At 41.3% G+C, this 24,213-nt stretch overlaps 2 protein-coding genes and 1 long non-coding RNA gene across 4 annotated transcripts; 1 reads left to right on the top strand and 2 right to left on the bottom strand.

Moving 5' to 3' along the window:
• Positions 1-3,993: 3,993 nt before the first annotated feature.
• LOC111935333 (protein BTG1-like) lies at positions 3,994-8,123 on the bottom strand. Its single transcript, XM_086845194.1, has 3 exons — positions 7,961-8,123; positions 5,099-6,693; positions 3,994-4,976 (listed from the first exon to the last, which is right to left on the bottom strand). Exons 2-3 carry the CDS (start codon positions 5,214-5,216, stop codon positions 4,624-4,626), a joined length of 471 nt encoding a protein of 156 aa, XP_086701320.1. The 5' UTR covers positions 5,217-6,693; positions 7,961-8,123; the 3' UTR covers positions 3,994-4,623.
• Positions 8,124-8,231: 108 nt separating this feature from the next.
• ATRIP (ATR interacting protein) lies at positions 8,232-19,138 on the top strand. Of its 2 annotated transcripts, none has more exons than XM_023935572.2 (13): positions 8,232-8,620; positions 9,772-9,854; positions 10,868-11,038; positions 11,673-11,788; positions 12,081-12,241; positions 13,200-13,298; positions 13,758-13,887; positions 14,633-15,361; positions 15,899-16,041; positions 16,626-16,717; positions 17,534-17,617; positions 17,899-18,148; positions 18,617-19,138. In XM_023935572.2, exons 1-13 carry the CDS (start codon positions 8,344-8,346, stop codon positions 18,676-18,678), a joined length of 2,397 nt encoding a protein of 798 aa, XP_023791340.2. In that variant the 5' UTR covers positions 8,232-8,343; the 3' UTR covers positions 18,679-19,138. The 2 variants fall into 2 exon arrangements, with proteins under 2 accessions (XP_023791340.2, XP_023791339.2); XM_023935571.2 differs by having other exon boundaries at positions 8,282-8,620; positions 9,769-9,854.
• A 718-nt stretch (positions 19,139-19,856) lies between these two features.
• On the bottom strand, positions 19,857-24,181 carry LOC147651038 (uncharacterized). The gene is made up of 3 exons (XR_015274772.1): positions 23,997-24,181; positions 23,295-23,393; positions 19,857-23,202 (listed from the first exon to the last, which is right to left on the bottom strand). It is a non-coding gene; the product is annotated as an uncharacterized LOC147651038 (long non-coding RNA).
• Positions 24,182-24,213: the final 32 nt, after the last annotated feature.

The following is a 24,213-nucleotide window of genomic DNA, read 5'->3' as shown; positions in this document are numbered from 1 at the left end:
ATAGCAGATATATTACTGAGAGAGACTGTGGAACCATGAGAAAAATAATTTATAAAAAGTATCAACCTTATTAGTCAGGGGCCAGCATACCTCTATTACCCAAGAATACAAATCTTCCCACTCTGCCATGGCAACGTGGATCAGCCTGAAGAATCACAAACAGCCAAAGTGATGGCTGAGTGCTGCTACACTGAAACAGTGTGAGGCAGAAATTAAGATTAGATCCAAATTCTGAGTCATAATTAAAGAAAACCAAGGTGAAACAGAAAAAAAGCCAACATACGCAGATTATTGTGAAGTTAAAAAAAAAATCTGAAGGAAGTTAAAAAGATGAGAGGAAAATCCATGGTTCAAATAGCTAAGAAAATCAGTTATACAAAGGTAAAGACCTTTTAAGATACATGAGCATTTAAATGAATTCTAGATTTGAAAAGAGGAAGATGGTAAAATTACTAAAGTGATCAGCAAAATGCTAGAAGTGATCAGTATTTGTGGGTGTGATTGTATTTGGCAATGTAGATAACTTTGTACTGCATGAGGATAACGAAATAATGGAAATCTACCTATGACTAGAGCAGAAAATATAAAAGTAATAAATTTTAATAATAAATAAATTTTAGGATTTTATAAGAAAAAACATAACCACAGATTCTAGAAAATGTCCAAGAGAATTGCCTTAGGATATCAGTGAGACCCCAATGTCTATTTCCAGTGCATCTGGGAACAAATTGAAAGTTTCTCTAGAGTAAGCGTCCCAGTCTTTAAAAAATTAACAACTAATAATTGCAAGAGACTTACAAGACTTTGAATCATGAATTAAGTGTTAAAAGGAGGTTAATTTATCAGGTATGAATTCACTTCATAATAAGAGTATAATTCAGAGGAGAACAATATCATTAATGCAAATCAACCCAGCTGTACGGAAAGCTACTAAACAAACCTGGGATTTGTCCTTTGTGTGAGCAGCCACAAACTCATTATTTAGGTTTTTTACTAGGCACTTCACCTAAAACACATGGCATTCTAGACAAAATAACAGTGAAGAACGCATTACAGGAATTAAAAGTGAGTTAAGTGAAAGACCTCGTGTTTTTAGGATTCTGTCAGGACTTCTGCGTTGTTCTCAGTGAAGTGAGGCTCGCAGCACTGTCAGTGCTGGTGAACAGCAAATCGTGGTGGGAACAGAGCGAGCCAGATCAGTTGGTTCACTGCACTCATTCCCTGGGAACACACTCTCGAGCACATATTAAAAATGGAACAAGTGTTGGCAGAAGGCATGTATGTAAATCCCAGTTAAAAGAAAATTATTTATGCTCAAACTTTAAAAGCTTAATCTTTTTAATCCTCTAAATACGAAAAACAGGCTTCATTTGATGCCAATATAAAGTGCTACACATTGAAAAGCCTTTCATCTTAAGGATAAGGAAATAAGGATACTAATGGTTAAAAACTAAACCTAAACATTCCTAATTAATTTACCTAGCTCTAAAGGTAATAGAATCTGAAACGAGTACAGACAATCCCCTTCTCTTGAAGTTCTCATGGCAAAACCATTCATCTCTGTGCTCTTAGGTCCAGCTAACAAGTCAGAGTAGTGACAATAATTGGAGTACAGAAGTGGCCAGGCTATATAAACTAACAGGACCTTCTGTCTCAGGTGGATTTTACCACTCAGACAAATGTTATGTAATTAATTTGGCAGCAAGCCAATATTTTGGATTGCAAATGCACACTTTTGTTCCTCTCTATTCCAGCTTTAGTTACCCAACAGTTAACCCATCCTCATCCAAACAAGCAGGTACTGATTCTTCTCCATGTTTTTTTACTGTTTCAAGGAGGCCAGCATGCAATAATCCTCCCTGCAGAATCCAAACCAGTCTGTTCTAATTCATAACTGGTGAGATGTGGTCAGTCTTGTGTGACAAGTACGTCACTTTAAAGAGGTCAAGGTTTGCCTTGTTTGTTGCAACAGCAGAACACAAAACTTAACACCTTGCAGGGAAAACAAAGTTGATTTTCTTTACCTCCTCCAAAGAACTGCCTCCCCAAATTACTACCAAGCACTCTATTCCCTCAGAACAGCTTTTGTGCTGTCAGTACATCTTTGACATTTTCAAAAGCAACAGAATGCAGTTCTAGATAGCACAGATATCACTGTGTTTTTACTTGCAGCTCAAGTGTTTTCTTTGCTTCAGTGGGTTTTGTTCAACTCCCCCGGTGTCCCCCACCTATTTGTCTGCAGAGTGACTTCAGCTCTGTGCAAGCAGCTTAAATAAATGAAACTTAACTTGCATTAAATTGCCCATCCAATGATAGACATCAAACCTACAGAGAGCAAAGGACACTGGAGAAGTGGTATTATGTAACATCTGAAACATCCCATTGCTTGGGGGAGGATTAATAAAAGCAGCAGAATCCATCATGGCTGGATTAACCCAGGCTCTTCTCTGCTCTTGTCTCCATGACTGTCATGAACAGACACCAGGCAAGAACAGAACATCTGAAGAACCTGCTGTACCCTCCTTCACCTCAAACCACACCCAGCAGCTGGAAATCACATCCTGTCTCCCAAGACATCTTCAATTCCACTTCAAGTGTTTCCTGCTATGGAAAACCTCCTGTTCAGCTGAAGACTTCATACCTATCTTTTCCAGTGGGCTGTTAATATAATGTACAGCAAGACCAATTACCTTTCAAATGAAATTTAACCGAAGAAGGCACCTCACCCTTAGCAGATTTGAAATTATTCTGTTCAATTACTGACAAATGTGTCAAATACATCCCTTAGAGGTCCCAAGGAAATAGGATTACCCACACTGAATATTCATCAGAGAGGAAAAGGAAAGTGTTACTGCCTCCCCAAGAGAATAAAACAATGTCATGAGAACCGATTTCCAATCTTATCTAATAAAAAGGCAATTTGCCACCAGACCTTTAACACCCATTTGTTAAAGTAACCCAGAAACTTATTTATTGGAGTGATAGACTAGAAACACACAATCAATTTTTCACAGAGTTTTAATTACTAAGAAAATTGCACTATGCATTTCCTCTCGATTAAACAAATACCACTAGACAAGCCTGCCTCCGAGATAATAAGCAAACAGCAAGAAGCAAGCCACGGCTTTTTCCAAGGCAAACAAAGAAAAAACCTCTTTGAGAGCTGGAGTTCTGCCCTTTCCAGTTTGCCCAGACTTGCCCCTTCCCTCGCTGTATGTTATACCATGTTATTGACATAGCACAAGGAAGGTTTTTTTGCTGACATACTCACTCCAGACAAAGCTCCCTTTCATCAAGTGTTCAACCGTGCTCCAACACCAGGCTACAGAAATCAGCAATGCCAGGCAGCTTCCTATGGCTGAATTAGAAACCACTGCTTCTTAGAATAGGAATCACAATATCTGTAAATTAATCCTTTACTGGGATATCAACACTAAGAATATCCACATAAACCAGCAACACAGAGTTTCATCATTACATCAAATCTACTGTATTTGATACCCTCACTAAAACAGTGCCCAACTGGTATTAGAGACCCTGACAAAAATAAGGAACTCAAAGCCAGAAAGAACAGGATTTACCTTCCAGAAAAGCCAAGGCAGTCACAGCATTGATGATAATTTTCACTCAAGCTTCCTATATGGTGTAAAGTTGCAGTTTTAATCCCAAACTCCATTTCCTTATAAACTCAAGTTGTTTTTCTTTTTTGCAATAGATCAAATATTAGAAGACTAGCTTTGCTTCCCTTCAGTACCAAAAGAAAAATCCACCCAGTTCTACACAGATTATTCAGCTTAAGATAGGCAGCCAGCAAGCTTTCCCAAAACTGAGTGTTTTGTTCTGATCTGAAATAAAGATGTATGTTCTCCACTACACCTCTTTAACTACAAAGCTTTCTGCAATTATTAGAAATGGATAGAATAAGCTTTGAGAGCAATGATAAAAGCCTGGGGAAAAAAACAAAACAAAACCAAAACAGAACACCAAAACAAGTCAGAAGCATTTTAAGCAAGTCTTTATTTTCCTACTCCCATAACTGGAGATAACAAGACAACTAATTCCCCACTTCTTTTTGCTAAAATATTGGGGTGTGATGGAACCCAGCCCTCAAATAAATGCATGCTTTGAAAAAGGAAAAAAATTAAGAGTTATTTCTGTGATTTGTGCCTCACAGTCAAACTTGAATGACCCTGAGAGAAGTCTGTGCAGACAAATCACTGGAAAGATTCACGTGCAGTTTGTTAGTTTCCCACCCCCCCTTTGTGTTATTGCAAATTGCAGATTTTTTTTTTTTTAGCAAGTACCAATTTTGACTAAAACCCATCATGAAGAGTGCTACAATACTGCTTTTTATTACAAATAGGCAAAACTTTTTCCAAAATATAAATGTGTAAAACAATCCACCGACTGTACAGAGCATTTACAGGACACAACCAAGAAAGGAACATGCAGCATAAAGAACTGCTTTATACATTTAGCCCTTGGCTACGAAGAACTTGGCAGTATACCACGACTTTAATGACTATAGGGTGAAAAAAATAACTAAAACCAAAAAAGCTCGGTTACATCTAACTTTACCACGAGGTTGGGATACATACAACACCGTACAGGGAAGAGTTGTTTTTAACTAGAAACCGTCATCATGTTGTAACTCTTGGAAGGGCTGGATCTGCCAATTCTCCACTCCTCCTTGCAGCTGGTCCTGCTCTCCAGCTGTTTGGCCGCCTTCCCCCCAGGCTGGGGGCTTTCGTACAGCACACAGATAGACCCGTCCTCACCTATGCGATAGGACACTTCGAAGGGGTCGACCCACAGCGTTAATTCGCTGGGTAAGAGCTGGAAGAGCCTCTCGTGGCTCAGTCCGATCATCCCCGCCGCTTTTCCTATCAAGGGGTCCATCTTATGGTTGATCCTGATGCAGCGGTAGCCGGAGCCCTTGGAGGGCACCAGGGGGAACCAGTGGTGCTTGTAGTGCTCTGCGGGAGGGAACAAAGAGGAGCTTCTGCGCGGGGGCTGCGCTCCGCCGGACCCCGCGGGATGCGGGAGGGACGCGGGGGGACGGAAAGAGGGGATGCAGGGGATGCCCCCCGGCACTCACCGCGCATCGCCTCCTGCAGGCACTCGCGGAAGCACCGCAGCTGCTCCTCGCCGACCCCGCCGGCGGCCCGCAGGAGGCGGGTCACGAACGCGGCCGCCGTGGAGATCTCGGTCCTCATGTCCGCCCCGGCCCCGCTGCCAGCCCGGCCCGGCCCCCGCGGCCGGGGGCGGCTCCGCGCAACAGCCGCACGGCGCGGGCGGGACGGGGCGGGTTTGTTGTGCTGGCGGTGGGGCGGGACCGGCCGGACGCACGGACAGCCCGACACACGGACAGCCCGCCCCGCCGGGCAGCGCTCGGTGGCAGCGGCTGGACGCGGCCCCGCTCGCCGCCCGGCCCGGCGCTCATTCAGCCCAACGGAAATAACGGGCGAAACGCGCGGCCGCGCTCACAGCTGCGCTCTGCCCTCGCCCCATCCCCGGCAGCGGCGCCTCTCAGCCCGCCATCAGCGGTATTCCCGACAGACATCGCCGTTATCCTGCCTTCTTCCCTTTCCCCTCTCGTTTCTCAGGACCCAATACAAGCACGGACCAAACCACCCCCCCTCCTCCATCCCAGACATACGGCTCCACACTTCATCCCTGAAGTGTGGGTTTTCCTTTCCCTCTACCAGCAAATCACTAAACTCTTGACATTTGCCCAAAATCCAGACCACTCTTCTCCTAACCAACTCTCGGGTCTGGATCGAGATGCGAGTTTGTTAGAACAATTTTTCACTGAAGTCCCATTTGCATTTCAGTAGCTCTTACTTTAGGAATTAAGCTAAAAAAGTTAATCTCTGCTAGCACCTGGACTGATTCAGTCATCCACTTCAGTTTTGGTCTATTCGGTGTTTTGAGAATCAGAACCCAAACAGCATTCATGTCTAGATTCATTGAAATAAGGGACAAAGAAACAACACTTGCATTGGAATTATGGAATTCTTGCTAGCATTTAGAATAAACGTACCATTAGCAACACTAAGGACTGTTCAAATCCACACTTAAATTATTAAACTTAATGCTTAATTATGCTAAAGACCTCTCCCCTTCCACAATATGTACACCCAAATGAATAAATGCACAAATTCCCAGTTATCCCAGCAATTATACTCTCAACTCAGTCAGACAAGATACTGCTAAAGCCAGGACAGACATCAAGGGCACTGGTTTTAACTTGCTTGTGAGAAACGAAAGTAATGGTAAGACAAGAAAGCAAACAAAAGGTAGCTAAAAGTATTGCAAGAATTAAATGGTAATGCTAAAACTGCTCACAAGGATTGAGGTCTGATACCTGGATCCATTAGTCCTAAATGGACTATTCAAATGAAACAAGAAATTCTGGCTTTAAAAATCAAAAGATGCCACAGTTATCAGGTAGTACTAAAATCACACTTCTATTTCTTGTGTTCTCCTCAGGGAGTTTCAGATTTAAGACTGAATCTAAGCAAGACAAAGAAGGGTGAGAAATCAGCAGACAGATATGTAACTATTTGACTTTCATTCCCCTACCCAAAAATGGTTCCACAAGCAGCTGTATTTAAAGCTAATTCTACATCTCACACTTACTTTGTTGTTGTTCTGATCCTCTGCAAGTAATTTTCTCTTTAGCAGGAACACCTGGAGTCGAGGAAAACAGAGTCAGTACCTTGGTTTATCTTGTTAAAAATAAAGCTTGTGCCAGTGTCCTATCATTCTATTTTTCCTCAACTTCAGCTACAGGAAGAGAAGAAAGTAAAACTGAATCTATACCACTCAAAGAATATACTATTATTTAAAAGCAGCAATAATAAAAAATAGTAATACTAGCACAATCCTATTAATTTGTTAAACAATAACAAAATAATAAAAAAAACACAACGAAAACCCCAAAATTATCAGAATTAAAAACAACAATGTCTGACTCAAGTTCCTTTTAGGTTACTTTAAAAAAACTCTCAATACACATTTCTACAAACGCAAGCAGTGGAAACAGAGCACTAGAAATTGCCAGGAGAGGCTTTAAACTAAACAAGCAATTCTGGTTTTACTCCATCACCTCAAAGCATCTCTCTCTAAACATAAAGAAATAAAACCATTCTTAAAAGCAAGAAGTAACTTTTCTTCACAGCTAGACTACAAAGACAAAAATTATGCTACCATTCCCACTAGAGGGAGAAAAGCAATAACTCCAAGTATAAATAATGGTACCTTCAATGTTTTGAGCATCAAAACCATCCACAATTTTCTAAGTTTGGCACATCATTAATATGAAAAATTAATTCTCCAGCTAATTGGAGAAACAAACTCTCAAGCAGCACAGCACCACTAAAGTGATATAAGTGCAAGTTCCCTCTGAGACTGCCCCTTTTCTGTGCACCTGAGCTGATCAGAGGCAGCTGTTCCCATCTGCTGATTCCATTGGCATCACCTGCTGCCACTTTAGCACAGCTGGGAACAATGACCCTCAGGGCTTCATTTGGGCCTTGCTGGCTCGGCACAGGCTGCTCATGCACTGCCTGGATAAAGAAAATTACCTTCCAGTGATAATCTGATTTTCCTGCATGTAATGGGAAATAGCGGAATGAACAAGAGAAATCGGGATTTCCTGACAGAATTGGAAATATGTCAAACTAACACAGTGGCTTTCACTTAGAACACAATCAAACTGATTTATATGAAATGGAAATAATTAGTGACTCAGTTTTTAAAATGTGCTGAAAGACTACGGTATAGTCTCCTATGAAAAGGTTTATCAGCATAGCTATGACCTCACACCCAGAGCTGGAAACTCCGTTTTTTCAGTCTATCTTTTAAAACAGACAAAATATGATTACAACAGCAGGCTAACGCCAGTAGTTTAACGGTGGGGATTTAGCACAGGACTTTGGCAAATATTGCACTTCACTGACATTTTAGAGGTCCCAGTTTGTCAAGGGCAGTCGTGCCTGTGGCCGGCAGTGTCACGGCCGCGCTCCAGCTGCGGTGCGACGCCATCGTGTCCGGTGTGACATCAGCGGGACAGCCCTCACAGTGACGTCACCGCCTTCCCCTCACACCGCTGAGGGGACAAGCCTTCCCGCCTCCCTCCTGCCCAATCAGCGAGGCGCTTACGTGTCGGCTGTCCGCGGCCAATCGCGAGGGCGCTTACAGCCGGCTCGGAAGCCGCCGCCACTCCATTGGCTGTGGGAGGACCGGTGTCCGGCGGTGATTGGCGGGCGGCGCGGCGCGCGGGGGGGCGTGGCCCGGGCGGCCCGGCGGCGTGTGGGCCCTGAGGGTCCCGGTCCCACCATGGCGGCGCTGCCCGGGCCGCGCAAGCGGAGCGGTCCCGCGCTCTGCGGGGAGAGCAGCGCTGCGGCCGCCCCGCCGGCGTTGCGGAACGGCCTTCCCCCGCACAAGCGCCCCAAGAGCGCCGTGACCGGGATCGTGGACCCCTTCGGGGATAGTGATGACTTCACGGCGGACGACCTGGAGCAGATCGATATCCTGGCCTCGCAGGCGCTGTCGCAGGATCTGCCCGCGGGACACGCGTGGGGAGCCCCGGGGCTGGCCCGGGGCGAGCGGCAAGGTCGGTGTGTCCCATCGGCTGCCTCTCACTGCTCCGCTGCTGCGAAAGGGTTTGGTGTCTCTTTAGGATCTACAGAATGGCAAGGGACCTTAAAGCCCATCCAGTGCCACCCTTGCCGTGGGCAGGGACAACTTCCACTCTCCCAGGCTGCTGCAAGCCACGTTCAGCCTGGCCTTGGGCACTTCCAGGGATCCAGGGGCAGCCACAGGTTCTCTGGGCAGCCTTTGCCAGGTCCTCACTTTCCTCACAGAGAAGAATTTCTTCCCAATATCGAACCTAAATCTCCGTCAGCGTGAAGCCCCTCCCTCTTGTCCTGTCACTACAGGCTCTTGTAAATAGCTTTGCTCCATCTTTCTTTTATGAGAATTGCTCCTGCCTGTTCCCCTGGCCACAAGCACCCCACGGTGTCAGAGGGATGGTTGGCATTCAGAGGAATAGCGAGAATAACAATCCCAGCAGGCACATTGCATTGATCTTGGGGCACCATGCCTGCTGTGTGTGTGGTAATGCCAGCCTGGCACAAGGGTGCTGCATGTTAAACCTGCCAAATAAAAAAACTGAGTTTCCTAAACTTTCAACACGCTTTAGGTATCATATTCTAGTAGCATGTTGGCTTTCAGATTTTTTTCCCCCTCTAAATTTCCACTAACAAATGCATAGCATGCCTTGTATTAACTGCTTTCAGGTTTACATTGAAAGAAACAAAAGCAGAGGTTTTTTCATAATGAAGCTTAGAGAGCTTGAATAACTTAAGTATGTTTTAGCAACCCTGACATCTTGCCAGGTGAATAAGTTTTCAATGAACCTTTGTGCATTAACTAAAGTTATCTCAGAAGAAATGCTTACTCTTGCTGTGGGTCATCTTGCTGGTTTAAGATATGAGATGATCTTGAAGGTCCCTTTCAACCCAAACCATTCTGTGATTAGAAATTTGAAGGGGCAGGGGTTCTTCCATTACAAGAATTGATGCACAAGCACTAGCAAAGTTCCTGTGGTGGTTAGATGAGGCAGTTTACCTCTTTGTAATGACAGTAAAATACTAAGATATTCAGATGTATGCAATGTATGCAAATAACAAAACCTTGGTGTTGAGTCACCAGTGATGTACATTCATCATGTGTGCTTCAGATTTTGGCTTTTCTCTGCAGCAGGAAGCAGAACAGAAGATGGTCTGATGAGAGATGCATTCCAGTTTGAAGTGCTGCAGACACAGCACGAAGAAGTCAAACAGAAGGTTGGCAATATCCTCCCCTCTCCTCTAAATATCACATTTTTGATAGGAATAACTGAAAGGTGGGATAAATCCAGTCCCAAGCATTTAATTCTAATCAAGGTGATCAATAATCTTTGAAATCCAGGGGTGTGTTGAAATTATTATACTAGAAACAGCTCTAGTAATACTAAAGATTGAGTACAGTATTCTATTTCTTGGCCATTTCAGATTAGAAAAATGCTGATTTATCAGTTTTATTTGTTCCCTATCAAATAATTTCTCTGCCCAGTCAGACAGAGTTGTTTTGTTCAACTTAAAAGATTTGAGAAAGTGATGTGACTTTTAAGTGACTTTATGTTACTTTACCTTCTGGTGGTCATTTATGGAAAGATACTGTTTCCCTTCTCCATTCCCTGTATCTTTCCCAGGTCTATTATAGCCACCTTTATCAGGGAATCTCCTACCTATGTGTATATATATATATATAATATTAAATCATAATTTCACAGCTGTTGTAGGGAAGTGTCTTTCTGATCTTTTCTTCTTGCTGTTCTGAGTAACTTCCTGATTATCCCTCCAAAGTCTTGTTTCTGAGTGGTGGTGGCTGCACAGGAAGTATTAGAGACTCAATGTCATGAAGATACTGTTTAGGGGTGGTACCTTGTCTTAGAGTGCTTGTTTGCTGTCCTGATGGATGTAGTAGTATAATTAAATTTTCACTTTTATCAACCAAACAATGAATAAATTATTGATGTATGTGACTAGAACATTTTTTTTAAAAAAAACCCAAAACATAATTGTAGAGAAGGGGAAAGAGAAGGATGGTCTTGTCATTTTTAATGATGTTAAAGGAAATAGCTGAGACTGATTTAATCAGAGAAAGATTAGAGGCAACGTGTAGAATTTCTGATCTGGATTTCCAGGAGCATTTTTCTCCCTAGAAATTACAAATACACCTAATTTTCAACCACATACTGATGAAAATACATACTTCTGGCTATATCCATCCTTTAATGGAATTCCTCTGTTTGCAGCTAAAAGAAATGCAGGATGAAATTCTCACTAAAAATGGAGAAATTAAAATTCTGCGTGACTCAATGCAGCAGATGGAGTATGCTATGGAGGAACAGAAAAGATCATACCTACTACTGGAACAGCAAAAATCTCAGATTTTAAATGAAAAAGAAAAAGAGTTCTCCAAAAAGGTTTGTAAATATGTCAGTTACCTGCAGATCATGTGCAGAAGCTGATTTATGACTTAATGATGTCTCAGACTCTTTAGTCAAAGGATAAACATTTATGTGAAATTTCCACAATGCTTGCTTTCATTTTCTTACCTCAAAGAAAACATTTGTAAGAACTCTTTGAGGGTTTTCCCCTGCCAAAACAAAGGAGTGAAATTCAGGTGGTAGAGGTTTTCATTTACTTATTGCTTTTTTGAAACCATCCTGAGAACACTGCAATTGGAATGTATTTTAGAGTGAGAAAAAGTGATAGATTATGCTTTGTGGCTCTGATCAGATTGCTGTTCCTGTTGCCATCATCTCTGTCCCTGATGAGAACAGCGACTGCTCTTGTCCAGTTGGCTCTGCAGTTGCAGCCTCACTGGAGCCATGCTCTGCCTGGCACTTGCTCTGTCTTAGCCACTCACAAAGGCTTCTCGCCTGAACTCCTGGCACTTGGTTCTCAGAGAGTGTTACTTGGACTAAAAATGGACATCTTGTGCCGAGTTCACAGTAAGTAGATGGTGATCTCCAGCTCTCATGGTAACTCAGTTGCTCTGCAGTTGCACCACTTCTAAACTGGTAACAGTAAAACTGTCCTGAACTCCTCTTTCAGTTGCAGTCCTTGCATTCCGAGCTGCAGTTCAAGGATGCAGAAATGAATGAATTAAGAACACGACTTCAGAACTGTGAAAGAAATAAACACCTTTCTCAGGCAGTTCCAACAACAAGGTAGGGGGGTTGGAAAAGGAATTTGTGTTCATTTTTGCAATATGTGTGTTTAAACTATTGAAGAAGTTTTTTTTCTTCAAGTAACTCTTAGCTCTGTTGTCTTTAAAAAAATACAACAAAAAAAATCTGATGACATCTATGGAATTTGCTCAAAAAAGAGCTTTCCTTGTATCCATGATAGAAAGTCAAACAGTTTATGGTGAAGTATCTTTAAAGCATCAGTGCAAAGAAAATAAATTGTCTTTTAATAAAATAATTACAAAAGAAATACTGATTCATATTTTTATCTTAGCCCTAAAAAGAATCTTGTGGTACAAGTGAAATCAGATGGATGTTCTCCACAGCCAGGAAGAAGATCTTTTCCTACAAAGGAATCCTTCAGTGCTGAAATGTCCACTAGGCCATCATGTTCTTCAGGAAATTTGATGGCCCTGACTACTTCAATCAAAGAAGGTAAAACCATGTACAGCTTGCAACATTTTTAGCTGCATGTGAACATTCTGCATTAGGGAAGGATTTTGTGACTGAACAGTTGCAGTCAGTTCACAGTTATTGTTTTATTTCGGTTTTGGTTTGGGTTTTTTTTCCACTTTATACCAACTGGAGGTAAATAGCCATGACTGAAATTTGCATGAAGATCATTTTAATTCATACCTTAGTACCAGATGCCAAGGTCTCAATAACGAAGTGCCCAGTAGCTGCAATAAAAAACTATTTTGTGATGAACTAAAACATCCTTATTGTTCATCTGCCTTTTCTCATTACATAAATAGGAAATAATTTGCCTATTTCTTGGTCTGCTGGTCAGCTGATGCATTTTTTGTATTCTTGTTCTAGCATTTTGGGGATTGGATTTTAAAGGGTACATATTTAGCCATATTGACAGAAGCAACTGAAACAATGTACTCATTTCCTCTTTTATATGTAGGGCAGTAATTCTCATAAAATTGTATCTTGAGTAAAGCCTAGGAAATTAATATCTGCATATATTTGAAGAGTGCTATAATATGAAACAAAAGTAGTGATTTTTTTATAGCACTGGGAAATAATAAATGGAAGAAATGTGGCTATCATCAACTAATCCTGACTTGAAGAGTTATGAAAAAAATCTGAGATGCTGCTGTCAGTTACACTGTTCATTCTAAAAATATAGGCAGTAGGAACTCCAGGAAAAAGCAAAACACAATAGCCTGAAAGCATTGGTATTGTTATTGCTTGTTACAGTAAGAACACTCAATATGCCTATTGGTTTTAAAAAATACATTTGTTTACTTTTTCTGAACTCTGCAAGGCTTTTGGCCTTGGTTTGCTTGGTAATTATGACATATAGAGATGATTAAAAGATCATCTAACACTGTGGCTGTGTGTACAGGATGGGTGCAGATCTGTGTTCTCCTGATGTTTGTTTCAGACAGGAAGATAACCCATCCTGAGGTTTCATCCCTGCAGCAGCACAGAGCAACAGGAAAAAACACTTCCTACAACTCAGTCCCCAAACGAAATACACAAGGTAATATCATTCTGGTAATGCAGAAATAAAACCAGGGAAAATGTACCTTAAAAATAAACCAAGCACTATAAAGCATTTCCAACAGTCAGCTCCAAGAATTCTTCAGGATACTCTCTTAGTTACAGTTGGCAATGGAATTGCATCATATAATTTCAATGTCTGGAGTGGAAAATGGAGGGGAAGTCACCAAAACAGCTGGGATATGTGATCACTTGGCTCAAGCTATTTTGCTAATATGGGATCATAATTAAAATACCTCTAAATATAACTTGGTTTATATTTATATATCTTAAATTCATTTTTCTGAAAATCATCCTCTTGTTAAGAAAGAAGATTAATAATGAAAAAAACATTCTGACGTTATGAGCACTCTAAATAAGGCTGATCTTCTGAAATGCTGATTTTTTGTTGCTGATGATGGCAAATCTACTAATCAAAGAAAATCCTGTATCCTACCAGGTTCTATCTTGCTGAATGCACTGATGAAGCAGCCCATTATCCCTGGGACATTTTTAGGACTCTGCCACCTTCTCAGTAGCAACTCTGAGCCTCTACCTGGAGCTGTGTTGCCGCCCAACTCTGTGGATACGTAAGTTTTATTTTCTTTGTTAAACTGTATCTGTCGTGTTTAGTACAGTGGCATGCTCTGTACTAAGAACCATTTAGTCATGCAGGACAGCTCATTCCCTGTGGTAAATCATACTCTGCTTAGGCCATTTAGTGCAAAATTTGGAACATCATTCTGTATTTTTGATTATCACAGATACAAAACACTGGAACAGCACTAAAAAATAAATTAGGTTAATTATCTGTTAGGGGAAGGCACAGAACTAAACCTGGGAGTAGCTGTTAGCAGCTTGCATTGCAATGAGGGAAGCACAGAAACATGATCATGAGTTAAGGGGGAAGAAAATACTGAAGATGTGATTGAAAGTTGGTTTGATATCTTCAAAACATAAACTGTTCAATTTGTAATGTACAAATTATGTGCAACTTTCAGAGACATATTTGTATTTCCTGGTAAAGCATTTTAAATATCATGATTGGATATGAATTATAGTAGTTTTTTACTTTACAGAATTAGGCTGTTGTTTCTGAAGTTTCTTTGCTTTTCAGATAGGTTATTAGTAATGAAACCTAGCATACTTTGAAATGGCTCTTCCATGCTGACATCAAGGAGTAAGGGGATGTTTATTCCCCTTTCTTCATATTTTGGAAACAGACATCTCTTTGTACTCTGGCCTTTCTATTATTCAGTTCATAATATAGATAACTCAGATTTCAACTCTGTTCTCTGCCTTTTCTTGTGACCCATTTCCCTTTTATTTGGACAGGAAGCCCATACAACTCCCCAGCAGCAGGACAACTCAAGAAGGAATCACTCCTCTTGTATCCCTGCAAGAAGCTCAAAAACTGGCAATAACAGGACTGAACTTGATTGCTCTGGATGAAGGATTATCTGAGGAAAGCCCAGCAGAAGGCCAGAGAGGGCTCCTGCCCCTCACACAGAGCAGGATCCGAGGTGCTGTGCATCTCCTGCCCTTGGTGGAGCACCACATTGGTGCTTTCTGCCAAGCAGAGCAGCTCGGGGACACACCAGGGAATGGAGCTTGTGGGAGCCATTCAACTTCTGCTTCCAGAGCCAGCACAAACACCGTGTCAAGCAAGGAGGACTTCAGGTTGTCCCTTGAAGAAACTACTCTTGTATCACTGGGGATCCTTTATTATTTGGTGTTCTACAGCTGGGATGTTGTCCACACATTGCTGTCTGCTGAAATGGAAAAAAATTCTGCTGCTGAAGATGAACAAGTTTCCAAGATGGACAAAAATGTGTTGTGTGAAAATCAGTCTGTTAATAAAGAAGAGAGCAGGACACAAGGCAGGCTGCCTGCTCCACAGGATCCTCCCAATACTGATGGAGCTCAACATTCTTTGTTTAAAAAGCTGGTTCAGATTCTAGCCTTTTCTGCTGCAAGGGGCTCCCAGACTGACAATATCCTGAGCCAAAGCCTAAAGGTTTTGATGAAATTAGCTGAAAATTCAACTATGGACTTGTTAATAAAGTAAGTCAGAAATAGCTTTAGATTTCAGAGTCAGCTGTTTAGCAGTTTTCATTTTCTGTTGAAACTCATCTGGGGCAGCTTCCAGTACAAGTTTTGTTATGTATGAGAGAAATCACATCTCCGATCACATTTGAGGAGCAGCTGAGGATCTTTCTACTGCTTTTGGTGTTAATGAGTGTAATAATCATCCCTAATCAGTAACAAGTGATGATGTTCACATGAAGCAGATGCTGCTGCCTCATGGAAAGCGAAGAAGCTTTATAACATTCATTTTGGGGTATTTGTGATTGCTGGGAGGTGCATAAGGAAGGAAAGCACAGGATCTCATTCTAGCAGGTAAAACTGCCATAGTGAACTGCAGAGTGGCTGCCAAAGTAACAATGTTTTTCAGCATACTTTGTATTTATGAAAGATAATTTGAGATAGGGTATGTTCTCAATAGCTAAAAAGGCACAAATTATGCTGCTGTCTTCATAAATCAGTGTATTTTCAAATTTTAACTGCACTTCCCTTTTCTAACTAAGTTTTGATTTGAAGTTTCCAGCACTTACTGAGTAGCCAGGTACTGCAGCGCTGTCTGTGTCCCGAGACCCCTTTGCCTGCTGTGCTTCTGGCTGTGAGACTCCTGTGTGCTCTCGCTCAGCACCACCTCTTGGTTGCTCAACTCTGTTCTCATTCAGGTAAAAGACTGCAGGACACAGAGAACTGTTACCAGGACTAAAAGTAATGCAAATAAGCCTTGCTCCAGGGTGCTGAAACCCCAGAAGGCAAAAAGTCTACTATGTTACCTGAAAACTTCTTTTCTACTTAGGATTTAGAGAGTATTTGTTTTGTATCTGTATCTTTTTGTATTTGTATCTACCACAAGCAGTGCTTTTAAGTAGCCATTTTAAAATCACTTTCTAGATTGTGTATTTAAGGTTGATGAGGAAAAAGGGGCTTTTGAGGAGTTTTGAAGTTAAATTTATCTGTGCTCATGGCACTGTTTAGATTCCAGTACTCTGAATGAAAAATGATCTCTCTTCAGTTCCTTATGAATGAACCAGGACAGGATTACCATGAAGGCAAATACAAAGTTTAGGGATACAAATTTCCTCAGCACTGCTGGAGATGTGTAAAGTAAAACAAGAAGCTGAGCCTGTACCATGAGTCCTAGAATAGAACTCAAAATATTTTCCTGCCTGATAGAATTAATTTTTGTCATGAACAAGTGGCTGTTTGGAAAAAGAACTAATTGTCTTTCTTTCTGTTCTTTATGTTTCAGACAGCTGCCTTCTCCTTGCACTCTACATGTACATAACATCAAGACCAGATAAATCAGCATCTGAAATGCATTGGCTCCAGCTGGAGCAAGAGGTAACCATGGCTGAGTGTCTATGTGCTCTTTCCTTCTCCTTCCAGTTGGGGGAGTGGGAGGAGCAGGACAGCACACAAATTATCTGAAAACAAGATATTTCCCTAGCTGAAATACAAAGCTTGCAGTAAGGGAGTACATTGATTTTTGAAAGGACCTGCTTGAAACTGATCAGTAACTATCCTTGAAGAGAGCATTGGTCATAACAGTCTTTTAAGTCACTGAAAAAACCAAGGAAGATCCTAGGATGGCTGCAGATGTTCAGCACTAAGCTTCATTTTGCTTTTAGAGCAGAAGAGTAAAAATAAGAAAGATTTGTATTTAATTTTGATTGCATTTGTTATATTTAAAAGGCATTCTGTAGTGATTTAGGAGTTATATTCCTTGCATTCAACAGAAATGCTAACTTGCAATTAACAGGCATAATTATATATAGAAAGAATAGCTTTTAAATATAATTTATGTTTCTACAAACAGAAGTGACTTGTTTGAGGTTCTATTTGCTCTGCTTCCCTCACTTTAAAGAGTTTTGAACCCTTTCCATTACCCTACCTGCATTGTTATATTAAGTGTAAACACATTTGCATGCAGTGAATTAAAGGCCACTGACCTTGTCAGCCTCGCTCATCAGAAAGCTGAGAAGGTTTCTGTGCAAAGCAAATTCTGTCTGTAAAGTGTTACAGGGAAAAAAGCTTGTAGAACTTTGGGGGTAAAAGACATCAGCTGTTGAGAGAAAAAAATAGCCCAAGAATACTTGAAACTAGCAATGAATTATCATAACTCAGCCCTCACTCTAACACAGCCTGTGTTTGTAACAGACAGTCAGGCTCCTGACACGCTGCATGTGGTGCTCCAGACCTGCAGTTTTATTTCCTGGCACAGACTGTCAGTGCAACCTCGAGGTACGTTCACCACACCCCCCCAGTTTAACCTGTTGAAACTTCAAAGTACTACATGCTGAAATTGCTTTTTGCCCCCTTTTTTTTTTTTTATGTAGTGAAAAAAAAGTGTCTCCTGTATTTTATAGAGGGTGCCACTTTCTAGGAAGCTTGCTTTGGCTTGCTAGAAAATATCCTGAGATTTGAAAGTTTGAAGAGATTAAGCAGTAACGTTACTATCAAAATAAGTTTTCTGCTGCTATATTTTTGCTTTGTGTATTGAAGCAATGTTTTTCCTCTTGCAGGTGGTTAAGGCACTAATTGTGATGTTGCACAGGCAGTGGGTGAAGATTAGAAGATCTGAGACCAGCTTGTGTGCACATAAGGAACAAGTTATTCAGTTTTTACGGGATGCTGTTTTACTCTTGCACAGCCTGTCTCAGAAAGATAAATTGTTCCATGAACACTGTTTGGAAGTTCTCCATCAATACGACCAAGCCATGCCAGGCATAAGAGCCATTCTCAAAAAGACTCAAAAATTGAGTGCCTCTGAAGGTAAAAATCAGTCAATTGTTAACTTCTTTCCATGCTGCAGAAATAAAAATTTCACTTCTGTCACTTTTCTCTTTTAACAAGTACCACAGCTGATTGTTGCTCAGACTGCTGGAAGCAGTTTAGATTGGATATTTAGAAATTCTTCCCTGTAAGGGTGAGGAAGCCCTGGCACAGGTTGCCCAGAGTAGCTGTGGCTGCCCCATCCCTGGAAGTGTCCAAGGCCAGGCTGGATGGGGCTTGGAGCAACCTGGGATAGTGGAAGGTGTCCCTAAAAAAGGCATTAAAGAGGGAGAGAAGTTTGTGTGACAAAACAGAAATCTAAATACCTGTTTGCATAGAACCTTCAAAAATTGTATTTGCTGTAGTCTTCTACCATCAGTATGTTCTAAAGTACAGATACGAGCTATAATTATACTGCATGAAGCAGGGGGAAAAAAATATCTCTGAAACATTATTTTTTTGTTGCAGAGCTGATTTTGGATGAATTGTATCCTCCTGAGCCAGAAGACCAAGGAATAGACTCCAGCTAGTGAAGAGCAAAGATCTCTGTCCTTCCTCATCTTAATCATTGCCAATGCAAATGTGAACTTTGAATCATCCTTTTAAGGGATAATCTTGGGTTGCACTCAAACATAGCACAACTAAGACACATTTCTTTGTTGTAATTAGTGCTATCTAAATGTAGGTGAAAGAGGAATTTTGGTGAGATTAATACTGCTGTGCAAACCCACTCAATGTCTTATGACTGGTTCTGGTTATGAATTCCATCCTGTATGAAACCACTGTGAATGGAATGGAAATTTCTCTCTATTCTCCATTTTACTCTGACTACAGCTGAATTTATGCTGCTGAATGTGCCAAGGTATGTGGCATCACTGCATTCATATGAAAGCTTTTTGAACACAGTTGTTTCTTTTGTAGCTGTACCACTTCCTTGTGTGACTTTTCATATTGTTGATATTAGTAAACAGTTTATGGTGATTTTAAAAACCCTTCTAGAAATAACTTAAGAGTTGACAGTTCACTTCAGGGCTTTGAATTTCTTGCTGAGAATTGGTCATTTGAGATCACTCAATTTCATGAATCTGCTGAAAGTGTAATTACTGAGCTGCCAAAACAAACAATACTAGAATTTACATTTTATAATTCCCCTTGAAAGAGTAAGATGGTACTGCTGAGGATTGCATCCTAGGCAATATAAAGTTATTTAAATGTGTGCAGAATGACTGGGGTTTTTGGCCATGGTGAAGATGAAGGAGCCCTCTCATTCCTAGGATTCAGCACCAAAGAGTGGAGAAAGAGCTGCTGCCCCACCTTTGACATGTGCTCACTGTCACACTAGGCTGCAAGTCATCAACTGAGCCTCAGACCCTAAAAAGGGAAGTGTGAATGTTATTAAAATGAGCCCACCGGTGTGTGTTTTCAGATGGGAGAGCTCTTTTCAATTTTCAACAGGGGCTTGGTTAAGAATGAGCCTGGATCCAGGAACCAGGAGGACAAGAGACTGTATGTGAGGGGGAAAGGAAGCCTTTGGAAAATTGGGAGACATTCTGTTCTCTGGTCATAGCCAAAGAGGCTGTGACCTGCCCTGCAGTAAAGAGCCCACTCCAGTGTGCTCAGCAAGCTCCTGGCTTGGCTCGTGCTTTGGAAGAGAACTTTCCTAGAAATGCCTATGCAAGGAAGAACTGGGATAATAATCCAGCATCACCTGAGGGCCAATTCTCCCTCCAGCCTGGGCTCAGCCTCCTCCTCTCTGAGCAGCCACTGCACCAGGCAGGGCCAGGTCATTTCTGTGAAACACAAGCTGCCAACTGCTCTTCTCAGTAACAGGTTTCAAGTCTCGTAGCATCTGGAAAACTGCCATGTTCCTGCTGAAATGCACCAAGGAAGGATGCACAGGCACAGAGCAGCAAAGCCTTCCAAGTCTGCGTGTGCTTGCATGGTCACAACCCTGGAACTGTCACCAGGCCCTAGACAAGACAAGCTGCAGATGTTGGTGTTACAAAAAACGTTTGTCACACCATGTGAAATAAATAAGCAAATAAACAAAGCACGTGAAAAAAAAACCAACAAAAAACCCCACAAAAAACTACCAAACATTTCCTGGTCTTCAAGATTAGAGAGAAGAGCTGGGAAGTGCATGTAAAAGCCCTCCAGCCCTTTCCTTCCTCAAAGTAAAAATAAACATTAAGATAATTCCTTAAGAACAGCCCAATGAGCAGGAGCTGTGGTAAAGCAGTATCTGGCCATGAGCCTACTGTGAGGGGCAAGCTTAGAGCTGTCCTAACAAAGATGTGACAGTCACAGTATCTCAGATACCCCAAAACACAGTGATCTGACATCACTTTTCAAAAACTCTCACCACTTAATTTCTCTAAACAATCTGAGTTTCTAGAGATAAGAGATATTTAACCCATTTGAGTGAACAGACCAAATGAACTGTTAAAGAGTTTGGACAAAAAACAGTTTCCTAAGGAATCCCAAACTGTTGGAGCAATCCAGTTATAAAAAGTTTTATAAAAAAATTCCTGGCTTCATTTAAAGGGTGTGTGTATGGCAACTTGGAAAAAGGGAGAAGTGGATTATTGCTAAACTTTATATAAACAGAAGAGTTATCTGTGGAAAAAACTGATAGGAAAACTCCTAACTATCCCTCCTGGCTCTGCATCCCTTCCCATCCACCCCCTCTAACAGACAACACCCAAACATGTACATTTACATTCACACTGAGTTTTCTTCCAACTCTGGACTTTAAAGTAGTACAACCCAGGCTCCATACACCAAACAGTTCCAACCCCCTGCACTCGAACTGGCAGGAATCACAGTAACATCGTGTTATTGTGAAATTAAACCACAGCTCTTAAAAGTGAAGGCACTGTCTGTTCACATTCCTAAGGAAAAATAAGGCTGTACTCCTAAAGAGAAAAGGCAGAAAGAAAAATACTTACAGAACCATCATAATTATGTAAGACATTTACAGTGACCAACCTTATCAGAATGATTTTAAGGTTGTGCTGACCTTCAGCAATTCTTCTCTTTTTACTTTCTCCTGGAATTTTCCTCAGGAGTAAAAAGATCCAATCATGTATGCAACAGCTGATTATCCCCGATCATCAGTTCTTCACTCCCCGAAGAATTCCCACCACAGCAGCTTTTCCACAGTCAGTTTGCATTTCCCCACCATGTTACAGATAAGCTGTGCCTTCATCTTGAGAAAAGCAATTTACTCTGGCATCAAGCACAGGCACAAGACTGAACAACGAAGTGTTGAGCAAAGGAAAGCCACTAGGCATGTTCTACATGATTATCACATTCCTCAGCAGCAGCCACCATCTCCTTCCTTGCCCATGGGGATGGCAACCAGGGTTTTCCCCTTGGCTGAGCTCACCAAGAGCTGCTTTTTGCTGCTCAAGGAAACCTTGCTCAATTCTACACCTTGCAGAATCACTGACTTGGTGAGGTTGGAAGGGGCCTCTGCAGCTCATCCAGTACCCAGCTGAAACAAACTCCCACAGAGAAGCCAAACAACTGCTTTGTGTCATGTCGGGCTCCAAAACCCCATCTTTTTAAACCAAGCTGACATAGATGAAGATGGCAAATACAAAATACCTCGTCCTGTAGCTCACAACATCCCTGACCTGAGTTGGGTTTATTCATATTAATCCCACATGCTTTTAAGCATGTGCTAAACAAAGAGAACAAAATCATCCTAACCACTGAATGTTTTTGTTACAGTCTGCAAAATTACTTATGGCCATAATGGCCAAATGGTTATAATTAGGGCCAAATGCAGCAGTTCTGCCTGCACGGACTGTGTGTTATCTGCTGTGAATGTGACAAAATGCAAACTTCCATTTCCAGTGTAAACTGTTACAAAATGTACATTGTTGATTGTAATATGTAATTTAGCAGACTGGTAAGAAAAGGTGATCTGTGATCTCTACAAACCCACTGTGGCTGAAGTTTATTAAAGTGCTTCCAAGAGCAAGGACCAACACCTTCACAAGCCTTCAGTGTGACTGCCAGCATTGCTGAGCATGGACTAACCTGAAAAGTTAGTCTTAAAGCTTGTCAGTGCAATAGTTGCTCAAAGGCTAACCTGCTTTTGAAAATATCCAGATGAACTACCCACTTTATTTTCATATATGGTCAGAATGTAATAACCAATGCCTGTAGAGTGTCCTGACAGAGGTAACACAAACAGTAATGTTTTAATCTATGCATTAATTGGATTATAGGTTGGTGAGAATGAACGATTTGTTTTGCTAAAGAATCTCCTTTACAGCACAGCTGAGCTACAACTCCTGCCCAGCAGTCTGTAAAGGACATCCTACCTGATTCCAGGGGCAAGGTACCATCGGAGAGTGAACCACAAATCCCACTGCAGGAGCGAGAAGTGTTAGCACGAAAAGGCTGCAGCAGCCAATTTAAAATTTATTTGGACTGCTGTAAGAGAAATGGGATATCAGAGGTTGTTTTATAATGGCTAACTGGCCCTGAGGGACAGCTTTGCAAAGGAGACAATTCCATCAGTGCAGGAGCCTGAGCTCTTGAAAAGATAAAGTAACATTTTCTTCAGCTTTCTCTCACCTCTGCCTGATTTAACTGGTGCACTTTTCCCCCTCTTATATGGCTCACTGAAAAGCTGTAAATGAAGTTCCTGTGGTACAGGCTGCAGAAACAACTAGATGAGGTCAAATAATAACCAGAGAAAAATTAAAAAACAGGCCCCAAACCACTGGCTAAAGCAAATCTGGTGAGTTATTACAAGTGCCGAGATATGATCCTGAGTTTCCATACTTGGAAAAAATAAAACAAGCAAGAATTTCTTGTTTAGCAATAATTGCTGAAGTTTTTCCCTCCTGCGTGTCCAGCTCTTCCCACACAACCCTGCCATGAGTTTTAAATGCATGCCAAGTTTTGTTCTGGAAAAATTCACACTACCATAGACCACTGCTGATAAAACATCATGAAAACAACCAGCAATATTCCTCACCTAACCCTGGGCTCTCAGCTTTTCAGTTCAGCAGTTTGCTCTCCTGTAAGGCCATTTGCTGCAATAAAGGGTGAAGGCACCTTTGAAACCCTATGTACTCCTTTAAGGGAATCTGCAGGTTTTAATCAAAACCCAGGTTTTGCTCCTCACCCCTGTGTGCAGAAAGGGGAAGGCACACAGCTCTCCTCTGAGCATTTCTCTCTCTGCCTGTCACTTCTCAAACTCAGCCACGCTGCACAGGTGCACCTGCTAAAAGTCACAGGAAAAGAGAAACAGATGAACTAAAAAGCAGTGCCAATAAAACCATCACAAATAACTTCAATTTCCTGGTGTCATTTCTAGCACTAACACTAATTATATGCTTTCTAGATTTAGGTTTTTAGGAACGTGCATTTTGTCTGCTGTCTCCAGACAACTAAGAGAAAATGTGAAATAAAACTGGAAGGAAATTATTTATATTGCACCTCCAACACATTACCAGCCTGCAGCTGAGACTCCAACAAATTCAAGAAGTTACACTACAAAACCACCTGATTATTATGGGGTTTTGACTGGGTATTAGTGAGGTTTTTTTAAATTTCTGTGTTTCTCCCTCTGTTTTTCTTTTAAATGCTACATTAGAACATAGCTGGCAATTCAAGGTAATAATGCTGATGCACTAAACACCAATTCACTACTGTGTGGTGTCATATAAAGAATACTCTTGACCTCCTCAAAGAAAGTATTTTCAAGTGAAAGACTAATGAGTCAGGGGTGTGAATACAACCTTTCTAAAGCATTTTTATCAAAACTATAAAATACACAAATAATTCAGCAAAAATATTTTCAGGCAGAGTTGAAAGCATCACTTACCTCATTTTGAATTGGTCAAGTTGATGAATGAGGCACAATACTCAACACACAAGTCTAAACAGACTGAGTAGATATTTTTAATGAAGTTACAGACTTCTTTAGAATCAATCCTTTTGGACTTGCTTGGCAGCAGCCTGTCAGAGGCTCATTCAGGAGCTCACACTGCCCTTGCTTTATGCTGTGACCTGTAATTTTGGTTAGGCATCAGTCTCCACCA

Source organism: Cyanistes caeruleus, chromosome 11 (genome assembly GCF_971803275.1).
Source record: "Cyanistes caeruleus chromosome 11, bCyaCae1.hap1.1, whole genome shotgun sequence".
NCBI lineage: Eukaryota > Metazoa > Chordata > Aves > Passeriformes > Paridae > Cyanistes > Cyanistes caeruleus.
This window is presented reverse-complemented; position numbering and strand designations above follow the sequence as displayed.